General features: G+C 39.0%; 1 protein-coding gene across 5 annotated transcripts in view; it reads left to right on the top strand.

Annotated features, from left to right (window-relative positions):
* Window positions 1-9,385, top strand: part of KITLG (KIT ligand) — a 57,119-nt gene extending 47,734 nt beyond the window's left edge. For 2 of the 5 annotated variants that reach the window (XM_049792371.1, XM_049792368.1), the window contains 4 exons: window positions 1,858-1,967; window positions 2,468-2,544; window positions 4,022-4,105; window positions 5,326-9,385. In XM_049792371.1, coding sequence (XP_049648328.1) covers window positions 1,858-1,967; window positions 2,468-2,544; window positions 4,022-4,061 — 227 coding nt within the window. In that variant the 3' untranslated portion in view covers window positions 4,062-4,105; window positions 5,326-9,385. Of the gene's footprint in view, window positions 1-210; window positions 466-1,857; window positions 1,968-2,467; window positions 2,545-4,021; window positions 4,106-5,325 lie in introns of those variants that run through there. The other 3 variants (XR_007504649.1, XM_049792369.1, XM_049792370.1) reach the window with 3 other exon arrangements.
* Window positions 9,386-12,555: the final 3,170 nt, after the last annotated feature.

Below are 12,555 nucleotides of genomic sequence, written 5' to 3'. Positions count from 1 at the left end.
GAGAACATGACCATCCCCATAGGATTTACATAATTCAGTTGTATAACTCAGCAGTCTCTCACTGGGGAGAATGGCTAATAGTATTAGGCAAATCAGTGTTACAATTTTCTTGACTAGAGCACAAGAGCAATATAGGAATTTTCTTCTGAGAATATGCTGAGAATACAATCCAGATGAAGTAATGACAGGAATTTTTTTTTTTTTTTTGAGATGTTCAGGCTGGCTCTGCCCCACTTGAGTTTTGTCCAGATTTCTTGAAGGTCAGTTCTGCAAGCAAACCTCCTCTATGCCTTATCTGGGACGGACAGTTTGAGAACAGATATGCCGCTCCGGTTAATTTCTGCTGCTGGTTTTAATGTCTGAGGAGACAGAGGCAGACTAATCGATAGCCTCTCTTTTTCAGCTGATGTTCACCTCTGTAGAACTTTGTTGCTATCTTTCCCTTCTCCTCTGTAGACAGATTTCTTCCGCAGTAAGCTAGCATCGGTTCTGCTTGACTGATGTTTTCTTTTAGTGTGCCAAGTCTACCAAATGTAAGTAAAATTCAAGCCCCTATAGTCAGAACCTAGAGTTTGTAAACAGTGTATGAGATACAGAGCTTCATGTAGTATATACGATACAGACTTTTTGGTTTTTTACTTTTTAATTCTGTCTATCATGACTCTAGAAAACACAGCTGAATTTCAGAGATAAAAAGAACATTTGTGTAAAAACTTGCAAAATGTCAACCAGAAAATCTCAGAGGCTTGAAAATGAGTTGCTATTTAATTATGAGAACGCTCCTTTCTAAACTAAAGAGGCTGTTTAATAATGTACTAAATGCACTTTGCTTGACCCAGTATATCATACCATACGTGCTTAGACATTTGCTGTTTGCATGAATCACACAAACTTCTAGTGCTACCAGTCCATTTTCATTTCTGTATCTAATCACCTACACTTTTCCAGTGCTTACGGTTTGGTTCTTTTCCTGTAATCTGACAATACACCCACTATTCGAGCTGCAGACACCAAATCTTGAAATTAACTAAAACTAGGTGGATGGTGTCTAAACTAGCAGTCTCCTGTGGCTCACTTTGCATTTCAGAGGGTGGATCCCAGGGTGACTCTGCAGGACTTTTCACATCCTGCTCTTGATTAAATAATTGGAGGGCCACACTTTAGTCTCAGCATGCATACAGCTCCCTGTGAGGGGAATGGGATTGCTTGTGTACATAAAAGCCTAGAATTTAGGCTCTTCCATATAAAATGTAAAAAGCTATCAAGAAATGGTTACACCAAATAACACAGCTAGACTTCAAGGTACAAGGGTTTGATCTTCCTGAAGCTAGTGGGACCTTTCCAGACAGACATTAGAAGTGAAGTCGGGCTTATTTTGTTAAATTAACCTCCCTCAAGAGGCCTCGTATTGGTCATTCATTAGTGGCAAGGCAAAATGTCTATCTGTGGTCAGTGGGATGTGTCTTACGGAACTTAAGCAAATGCATGAAGTGACACATATATTCTCTTCCAAAGAATTTCTTTGTGTTACAAAATAAGACCTCTAAAAATTGATAAACCCAAAACTTTGAAGTGCGGGAAAGAGCAAATTCTCTACAAATGCCGAAAAGAGAATTAGTGTTGGAACTTTTCAACACAGCTTTCAGAAATGGGAGGAGCATCCTTGTGGTCAAAAATTTCCTGTGAGATTTTGTATGAAGTGCACCTCGTGTACACAGCACTTTGAAGTATCTGTTCTGCTGTTTAAGGTGCTGTTATGTAGGTGGTGCATAAAAGCGCTCTTGGTAATAGTGTTGCCCTGAAGATAGTTTTCTGCTATAAATCTGTCTTCACTAACGAGAACATCTGTAATTACAGAAGAGGCACTTGGCTTCATTAGCAGCTCCAGCCTGCAAGGGATCAGCATAGCACTGACATCATTGCTGTCTCTTCTTATTGGCTTTATTTTGGGAGCCATATACTGGAAGGTAAGAAATACTGCATTTAATTGTTTACATAGTGATACTACATTTTGTAGCTATGGGGAGGCAGGAAGAACAGAACCATTCTGCATTTGAAAGCAGGAGACATCTCTTTTGATCTTCGCTGAACTGTGTGACATGCCAATGTAAATCTGTGTTATCAAATTCTTGAATTCCACCACCAAAGTGCAAATCCTGTCTTATCAGCATGATAACTGTCTAATTGGAAATTAAAAACAAGGGATTACCTCAATTTCCCAGTTCTCCTATTATATCTCGAAGAGGATTCTTTTGCTTTTGCCCCTTGTGCCTCTGCCTACCATACAAAGGCTTTGATAGTAAAATTATACCAGTAGAAGATGTATGTTAGAGGTCAAGATTTGGCCACAATTTGCAAGATGTCCTTGGTAATGAAAATCTGAAGCAAACTGAAACATACAACAATTGTTTAGACTGTTGTTAAAGAAAGCTTTAGAATATTTATATTTAATGCACTTTCTCCCTAGAAAACACATCCCAAATCCAGACCAGAAAGTGATGAAACTACACAGTGTCATGTCTGTCAAGAGGAAAATGAGATAAGGTATATTGTTTCACTTTATATACATATATAGAAGTGTAAGTTTATCTTTGGGAGCTACATCCTGAAGGTTTCTCTCTATCTCTAAGACAAACACCAAAAAAACCAAACACAAGTTCTTGCTGTAGAGGCAATATGTGTGCTTAGGGTGTGTCCATTAAAGAAGCTTGTAGTTTGAATATCAAAATTGATATGGAGAAGATTTCTGCATAGAAAATTTTATTAAGGGCACATTACCTTTACTTTATCTGTCCTTATTCCCGCTGTGAGAAAGGATTGCTGAGACCCATAGGGGAAGCAACAAAAAAAAAAAAAAAAAAAAAGTTTTTATTTGCTGTGTGGTGTAAAGCTAGGTTGATATTATGTAAAAAAATAGGAAACAATGTCTTCCTGGCTGTGCTTCTAAATATTTTTTACATTAATATTTTTATGTTCTTTCACTTTTTTACATTCCCCAGGGTATGTGTATATAAGCAGCTATGGTTTCCGGGTCTTTTTTTAATGTTCGTAGAAAGTTAATGAGAACTCATTCAAATCCTAATAACTTCCTAAGGTCATCCTGGAATGATTCACGGCTCTATTCATACTTAAAATCTTCTTTATCTGATTTTAAAGCAGAAAAATTTCTGTGTAACTCAGTCAATCAAATATATCTTAGAAATAACAGTTGAAGACATTCAAAGTTGCTCAGGCATGACTTGGGCAAAGAAGTCTGTGAAATTTAGAGAAGGACTTAGGGATATTTCAAGTTAGAATAGTTCATGATAAAGCACTTTGAGAATATGATCTAACCTCATATTTCAGGGTGCGTGTTTGGTCAAATTTTAACTGAGAGATTAAAGGGAAGATCTGATGCAGATGGCTGAAGGTCACATCTTATCCCGTAGGCTTCTCGCACTGTGCAAAATGCCTGGTGCTGCCCGCTGTTAAAGGCAGAAATAGGCAAGGTTCTGATCTAGCAGTTTGATCACAGGAGCTGAAATTTTCAGTGTTTAAACTTTATAGAATAATACATTCTTAAATTTTCTTCATGTACAGTACATAGAATGGAAGACTCTGTATTCACCACATATATTAGTTGCTACAAATAACTCATCCTGCACCTCATCCTCACAGGTGTTAAAACTTGTGAAATGGAACATGCATCTTCCTTTTAACTTCACAGGAAATATAAAACATTGTTTTATAGGAAGACAAGAGGAAAGAGGAAACAATTAGTTAAATGCAGGAGATGGCCTTAACAGGAACTATAAACAGGTTACATTTTCCATCAGATGTCATCTTAAATATACGGCATATGTTTTTTTCTCCTTCCTCCCTGAGAAATTTGTAATATTCATATGTAACTAGGAAGACCTAATAGCAAACATAAATTCAAATACATTGGGTTCCCTTTTATTGCAACTAATGGATAAACCCTTCCATTCTATTTCCTTGAAACACTAGCATTGTAGTAATAAAGTACCTTTTTTTTTCCTAGTATGTTGCAGCAAAAAGAAAAGGAACATCTACAAGTGTAGCTGTTGCTTTTTCTCCCTCAACACTGTTACTGTTTCGTGTACTGGTAAGTTGTTACTGTTGAGAGTCTTACCATAGGCTTAACTTTTGACTGCTGAAATATAAAGTGATTCAGAGTCCATTTTGGGGGAAAAAAATAAAACAAAACTTGTTATCAGTAGGCTTCACTTCTACCTAAGATCTCTAGCAGCTAATGTAATTAATCCTGTAGCGTTAATTTAGGCATTCAATTTTTAAACTGAATGTTACAAAATGAAATATGCTGGAATTCCAAAATGAAGAGCAGCTACTGCTTCTCCTTTTTGGCACGAGAGCCGATATGGAGAAGTCGTCAGCTGTTGTCCTACAGCTGTTTCAAAGCAGCATGACCTAAAAAACACAGTCCTTAAACTAGCAGGTGAGTGTAGGAAAACAGGCCAAGTAGAGCTGAGCTTCTATTAATTGTTGCTTACTTGGCACATTTTGCAGTCTCTGCAGCCTTATCAGATACATCATCCTTGCTTTAGTATATAAAAGTAAGCAGCAAAGCTGAGCGAGCTTTCTCAGTCTCAGCTGTCCTCTGCAGAGCGGTGCATGTCTTTGGCAAGGGGCTTCTTCCCGCGGGAGTTGTGCTGTACGTAACCCACAGCATCTCTGGCAAGGGTCTGGAAGATTCAAGTAGCGCTGAATGCTTCATTTTATGTTGTGAGTGGAAAGAGCAACGTAAGAGCGTAACAGTCAGTCCAGGTCTTGCAGTTCATCCTGGAGTGGTCATTCTCAGGTATATTCTAGAGTGTTTGTTGTGATCAAGATAGCTACAGCTCGAGAGATTTCCAGTCTCCTTAACTGCTTTGTTCTAACATCTGCTTACTGGGAAGGGAAGCCATCACTGCATTGGACAATTAATTTGATTTTTCCAAAGATGTAAACTCAGTTTGATATTGGCTTGTCCAGATGACTTCAATGGGAAGTTTTCTGTCGGGGATTGCCAGATACCAAAATGCACAAACATAACAGTTCTGTAAAACCATCAGAGTTGTTTCATCACCATAGCTGACATCAGTGAGCTTTTGCAGGCAAGCGTGTTGTTGGCCCAGGGAAGTACATCTTACAACAATAATTTTTCATGCAGAATAAAGGAATGTCTATGAAAGTGTCGTCGAATTTATCTATTTCCAAAACTATAAGAAAAAAATATCTATGTTGTAAGTCTGTGAAAAGCTCTACTGTTTAGTAATACAGAGAGGAAAATTAATCAGCAAAATTGTAATTTGTTTTTCTCTTCAGGCAGGTAACAGTTCCATGTTCGCTTCATAAATGAAGCAGCTTTAAGCACATTCGTATTCCTTCTGGAGTGACAGACTGAGTCTGCATCTGTTGTTGCTGCCCATGACTCCATAGACATGATATAGAAATGAGGACAATTTGTGTTTGTTACTGTGAAACCAACACTGAATTGAACAACGACAAGAAGAGTGTGCACTTAGCAGGACTGTATCTTATGTGAATATCTACCTTGTGTGGCATTTGGGGATTTGAAATGCATTAATACTTGCAGCTGACTCTGGCAAACATGTCCTGAACAAAAAGCATCTTTCAAATGCCTCCAACTATGTGTAATCATTGAAAGTCATAAATACCTTTGCATCCTTAATTTAAGTTCTGTGTCCTTTACCTTACCTTGGTGTCTTCAGGTGGAGTTCTCTGATCTGACAGAAAACGCAGAAATGGATACAGATAATATACTCTTCAATATTGTATATAAAACTTGAAAGCAAAGTCATGCCATGGACCCATGTTCTAGCCTTTTACTTACAAGAAGCTGTGTTTATGCCTGGCAAAGGCTGTGTGTACAGCAACACGTGGTCTCTGTCAGGTGCCAGGTGGCTGGTCGCCCACCCCAGAAAGCCTCAAGAATTCGTCGGTGTTGGTGGTCTCTGTTCAGGAGGAGCAAATACTGGATGAAGACACAGTAAACAGGAGGTGAATGTACCTCATGGAGCCTCGAACCATTAAGAGTAACTGCTGGGTATGTGAACACTGGTGAAATTTCTAGCCATGCCAAGGGAAGGGAAAGTAAAGAGTCTGAATTGCGTTCAAACATCAGAATAAAGACAAACCCATGAAATGCATTTTAAATGCTGAAGATGCATGCCATCGATACTTTGTCTTTAAATGTATAGCATAGAAAATCTGAAAAATCCTGAGAGTGTATTTAGCTTTTACTTACATCAGCTGTAATTAATGTTTGCATTGTGTTTTAAGTGATTAGTAAGCTTTAATATCCTGGCATTCTCCACTCTTAAAGTTAATTCTCTTGAAACAGAAGAAAAAGGCTTTTTTCCCCAGCTGTCTTCTGCATCTATTGCTGTTCTAGCAGCCATGGAATCTGTACAGGACTGATGTACAGACATGCATTGTCAAGTAAGTCCTAAAAATACTATGGTAAAAGTTAGAAGTGTAGTTGTACATCTTTTCATCTTGGCTCTTTCCAGATAAGGGGTATGAATTATTTATCTGTATTAGGGGTTTGCACTTCAGAAGGTAAAGGTGGCTCACTTCAGATGACAAACTGTCAACTTTCATTAAACTGACCAGGTCAGCAAGAGTTTTAGTTTAAGTAACTTGAAAACTTTAAAAAAAAAAAAAAAAAAAAAAAACAAAACCAAAACAAAACAAACCACCACCCTTTTAATGTTTTGCATAAAGTTGGAGTTCTTTTTAAAGTATATAGTTACTTAATTTTTTAAGAATTCTTGTGGAAATTTTAATCATTTGCTGAATTTTCTGAGAACCATGCATAAAAAGAATATGACATACATATAATATATACGTGTGCGTGCGTGTGTGTATTGTTGGTAAAACTGATTCATCTTTCATACTTACCAAAAAGAAAAAACCTCAAAACCTTACTACATTTGATAATAGAGCTTATGTGTGCATGTAGCCACTCTGCGTGGAATTTTGACCTTACTGAGGTCAATGTTGAAACTTCTTGTGAATTCATTGATACAAGGATTTGATTATGTGGAACAATTTTTTATTTATACTGAGGCCATTTTGTACTTCCTGGTGTCAGAAAAGGGTCCTCAAGTCCTGCTCAGCTGGTATAAATTAGCATAGTTCCATCAACATGAACAGAGCTTTGAGGTTTGCATCACCTGAGGAACTTCTCTTAGACTAGATCAAAAGAAGCTTAGTGTGAGAAGTAGGCCTTCATTTTTATTCAGAAGATGCTGGAGCTCACCACTTAATAAGAAATAATTTAAGAGTAAGAAATAATCAAGGTTGCTTATCACTTCTAAAAAGCAAGTACATTCCAAATTTTAGCTCTGCAAAAATCAAACAGAATTCCCCGTCTGCAGCTCAGTCTCGCTTGATGTTGTGTAGTTCTTTAGTCACAAGGCCCTCAGACTTTGTGTTTCAAACTTATTTAAGAGTCACCCTGAAAGAAATGTCAACATGACCTAACTGATGGGAAATTTGCACCTTATTGGTAATGCGGAGAATACCTGCATATTGATTTTGACAGAGTGGAAAAGTATCCATAGTAAATGGAAGCAATTATCCTCACACATTTTACAAAAACCTTAAATACTTTATGTTGCTATACAGGATGTTCTCAAAGCAAGCTTATGCATTTAAAATTTTCCAGTATTTTTCTTGGATTCAGTTAAATAAAAATCTTGTATTTATTAATGTTCTTTGTTCATAAGAATGTTAGTTTTCCTAAATGCGTTTTTTTCCGGAAAATCAAATACACGGTAATGTTGCACATTGGTGTGCCCCAAATTATACTTTGATATTCAAAATGCACAATGTTTAGGCTCCTTAGTCTACCGTTCAATACTATAAAAAATATCAGTTGTAAATTGAAACATACATTAAATCCAGATAGACCTTCCAAGAGTAACATCTTAAAATAGTAGCTAAGTCGCTTTCAAATAATGTCAGATACTTTAATCTCTTCCAAGGAGCAAGGCAAATTTAAGGCTACATGAGAACAGAAAGAAAATGCATGTATAAACCTTCCCACTTCACATCACAAACGTTGTTCTTTGAATATGCACCAAAGTAGTACAACACATGGTGTAGCAGAACTGTTGTTGGAGCTCATGGTTTTCCTGTTCCGTGCACCCCCTTTTGAGAGATCTGAACAAAACATTGGGTGTTCTCAATCATTTTGCAAAGCAGAAGATGCTTCTAGACATTCATGGATACAGTGGATGGCATGGCACTTGGAAATGTGATTGTGAGATTATTTGAAAATTTCTGTGCCCAATTTGTCTGCCCACTGAGGAGGCCCTTGTTTTGAAAGACTACTGACTTGTGGGACATCTTTGAAATAAATGGAAATAGAATAAGTTACTGTTCAGTGGGAGTAGGGATGGCAGAAATAGTCCTTCAATTACTTCTTTATCCAGCTGTAAGTTATTTAACTTCTGAAGAGTGATCAGGTTTTCAGCCGCCTTTGGTAGACAGAGCCCACGTATTAACACAGTTAGAAAATGAACACCCTTTCTCTAAAATGAAACTGGGGAGAAGCGAGTGTTGTATTTTTTATACAAAAGTCAACCAAATCTGTTTTTCAGGTATCTGTGGTTTTGTGAGAAACTAACATTTTTAGGTTTCCTTTGGAGTAGTTGAACTTTGCATGCAATTAATAGTGGCCTTGTGAGAATAAAAAGCAGATAGTTATATACTGAGTAACAAAATGTGCTACTTTAGATGTGTGTTTACTTGAATAAATTAATGGTACTTATTTCATCACAAGGTCATTTTATAAGTAAGCTTATAAAATGTGCTACACTATGGAGTATGTGTACAACCTGCACATTTTTTAAATTCTGATCTTCACCAGCTCTGTTTTCTCTGTTGCTCTCTCTTTGTAATATGCTGAAACTGTTCAGTACTAACAATACAACTATTAAATTGAAAAGCTAACTGTATATATAAAATACAGATATTTTGAGTTAGATTTACATTTAAGAATTATCCAACATTCTTCAATTCAGGAATCTGATTCAACTGTCTATTAAATGCAGATCTACAGGAATGGTGGCATGTTGCTATTATGTTATCAAATTGATGGAACGCGGAAACTTCAGACTCTTCAGTGATAGAGACACAGACGTTTGCTGGTTGTATCATGGGCAAATTCATTTATTTCAGTGTAAATGTCAGCACAGTCTTGCATAGTTACATTCTGACTGAAGGTAATCAACAAAGTTTATAAAATGTGATGTGTATGTATATATGTGTCCTCTTAAAGATAGATGTTTTCCCAAATCCTTTTTTATACCAGTTCAAATTTGGAATTTACATTATATACATATACTTTATTGTTCTAAATAAAGATATTATGCACTGCCAAATAATCAGTATATTGCGTTGTGTCAGTCCCGCGAAAGACCTTTTTTTTTTTTTTAAGTCCTGTCATCTCCTGGAAGAATTTTCTGCCAGAATGTATGCTATGAGATGCAGACTCCTTCATAAAACATTTCTTTTCTTAATCATGCATTTTGAAGTCTTGTGCTACCAAAGTATATGTCCTCATTATCAGCCTTCAGTGCTGATCCGTAATGCATCTGTGATTATGAAAATTATTCAACTTCAGAATTAAAGGCTTCTTGTAGCTCCTTAATGAGCTTAAATTCGTTTGTGCCCTGCTTTAGGCAGTTTTTCACATCCCATTCTTGCTATTAGCCACATATTGGGATTTGAATTTATTTTACCACTAAAAAGTCTGAATGTTGTTGATGCACTTCTTTTGCAGGAAGTGGCATTCACCAACTCAAAAATGCTAGTACAAATAACAGAGCCCAGAGTTTATCCCATAAGGATGGCATCCTTCCTTTCAGGTTTGAACAGTTTATTGTGGCTTTTCAGTAAGCAGCCCAGAACAGGGAATGAGGTTGGCAGGAAAACCTGCTCAGGGATCTCTGGCATCTCTCCGCTCCCGAGAGAGAATGAAAGGATGCCAACTTACGAGGAAGAAAGAAACCTGCTGAGGCTTTCAGCCTACCTCAGAGGTAGGAAACTTAGAAGAAAGAGAGGCGAAGCTGCAGTAGGCAGATATAGGGGTTTACAAACGGGAGTGATGTACAGATAGGACTGATAAGAAGGAGCAGAGAGCACAGTTAGTGGGCTGGGAGATGGGAATGGGATTTGGGGATGGCAGAATTTCAGGCATGGACAAGAATGAGAGATGCGGCTGTTGGTGTGGATGCAGTAAGAAATGCAGAGCTGACGGGCTTCTCAGGTGGGTCGGAGGTACGGTGGGCACTCGGGTCAGCCGGGGCTAGGTGAGCACCACGTAGCTGCAGAGGTTGGAGACGAGCATACTTCGTGTGGGAAGCAGCGTTCATGTAACAAAAAGGAGGCAGGCTTGACCTGGAAATTCAGGAAGGCAGAATTAACAGCAGGGTACCTGGAAAGGAGATGTGAGAGCTCTTCGCTAACAAAACAACTCTCGCTGAAGGCAGGAGCTGGTAATTGGTAATCTGGTTCAATGCCCACATGGAGATCGGTGATGAGTGGTGTCCCTCAGCGGTCTGTACTGGGACCAGTACTGTTTAATATCTTCATCAATAGCATAGACAGTGGGATCGAGTGCATCCTCAGCACGTTTGCAGATGACACCAAGCCGAGCGGTGCGGTTGACATGGCTGAGGGATGGGATGCCATCCAGAGGGACGTGGACAAGCTTGAGAAGTGGGTCCATATGAACCTCATGAGGTTCAACAGGGCCAAGTGCAAGGTCCTGCACCTGGGTCAGGGCAACCCTTGGTATCAATACGGGCTGGGGGATGAAGGGGTTGAGAGCAGCCCTGCTCTCTGAGGGCTGAGGAGGACTTGGGAATACTGGTGGATGAAAAGCTGGACGTGAGCCGGCAATGTGCACTCGCAGCCCAGAAATCCAACCGTATCCTGGGCTGGATCAAAAGGAGCGTGACCAGCAGGTGGAGGGAGGGGATTCTGCCCCTCCGCTCTGGTGAGACCCCCCCTGCAGTACTGCGGCCAGATCTGGGGTCCTCAGCACGGGAAAGAAACGGACCTGTTGGAGCAGGTCCAGAGGAGTGCCGCAGAAATGATCAGAGGACGGGAGCATCTCTCCTTTGAAGACAGGCTGAGAGAGTTGGGGTAGTTCAGCCTGGAGAAGAGAAGGCTCCGGGGAGACCTTACTGTGGCCTTCAAGTGTTGAAGGGGGCTTACAAGAAAGCTCGGAACAGACTTTTTAGTAGGGCCTGTTGCGTTAGGACAAGGGGTAATGGTTTAAAGTAAAAGAGGGTAGATTTAGACTAGATACAAGGAAGACATTTTTTATGATGAGGGTGGTGAAACCCTGGCCCAGGTTGCCCAGAGAGGCAGTAGATGCCCCATCCCTGGATATATTCCAGGTCAGGTTGAACGTGGCTCTGAGCAACCTGATCCAGTTGAAGATGTCTCTGCTCGTTGCAGGGGAGGTTGGACTAGATGATCTTTGAAGGTCCCTTCCAACCCCAACTACTCTATGGTGCTATGATTCTATGAATTGTAACACTCAGATGGAGTAAAGGGTAAGAGCGAAAGTCCGGGAATAGAGATGTATCTCTTCAGCTGAAGAGGCATCACCATAATGTTGCTGGTAGTCTGACTTATAATTTTTGGTGCCTTACATAATGCTGACTAGCTACTCCCCACCACCACCACTTAATCTGAACCCTTGAGACTTAAATGTGCTAAAGGATCATGAGCAATATTTAGCTTCAGATTTCGAATTTCATTGTCTTCAAAACAATGAATATAACTATCTTGTTCAGTGGATGAAAACAAAGGCAATCTTTGTCCAAGCCATGGAGAGCATTAATAATGGCATTTTCCTACTTCTGTCATGCAGAAAAACAATGCTTATTATAATAAACTGCTCTTTCCTGATAGAAATATGTTTGAATAGCCTAACGCTTCCGTGAAATGACAGTATTTTAGATCAGCTAGATATATACCCACTCCACGTAGTTACTACCCAGTGTAATTGTATTCCATGTTAACAAATGTGTGTTACTAAACATATTTTTTCCCCAAGTTTCTGAATGGTGATACGTAAGATGTTTTCAGTTTTAACGAGATGAGTTGTTTCAGGATTTCACACTACAGTAACAATTTCTAGAACCACTTCCTTACTACTCTTCATGTAGCCGTTGATGATAAATCTCCTTCCAAAGTTCCAACATTTCTAAATTGGATTAAGTTTCCCAATAACTACACTGAAGCATGTGCTAACACAATCGAGTTTCGTGTTGTTATACGCTTAAAGAAAATTACTATGTGCTGGTGCATAGTAGAAAATAAGACTAAATTAAAGCAGACTGCCAAAATTATGAAGAGTGAGGGAATGGAAGTTTAGCCCTCTTTTTCCTCCGCCATATCCCGAGGAAAGTTGTTTCAACACATAACAGGAAAAATCCCAAATGTGATTACAGTTCCCCTGACTTGTGGCCCTTTCTGCAAGATCCCACGATAAGCAAGCAGGAACTA

Source organism: Accipiter gentilis, chromosome 34 (assembly GCF_929443795.1).
Source record: "Accipiter gentilis chromosome 34, bAccGen1.1, whole genome shotgun sequence".
In the NCBI taxonomy this organism is placed as follows: domain Eukaryota; kingdom Metazoa; phylum Chordata; class Aves; order Accipitriformes; family Accipitridae; genus Astur; species Astur gentilis.
This window is presented reverse-complemented; position numbering and strand designations above follow the sequence as displayed.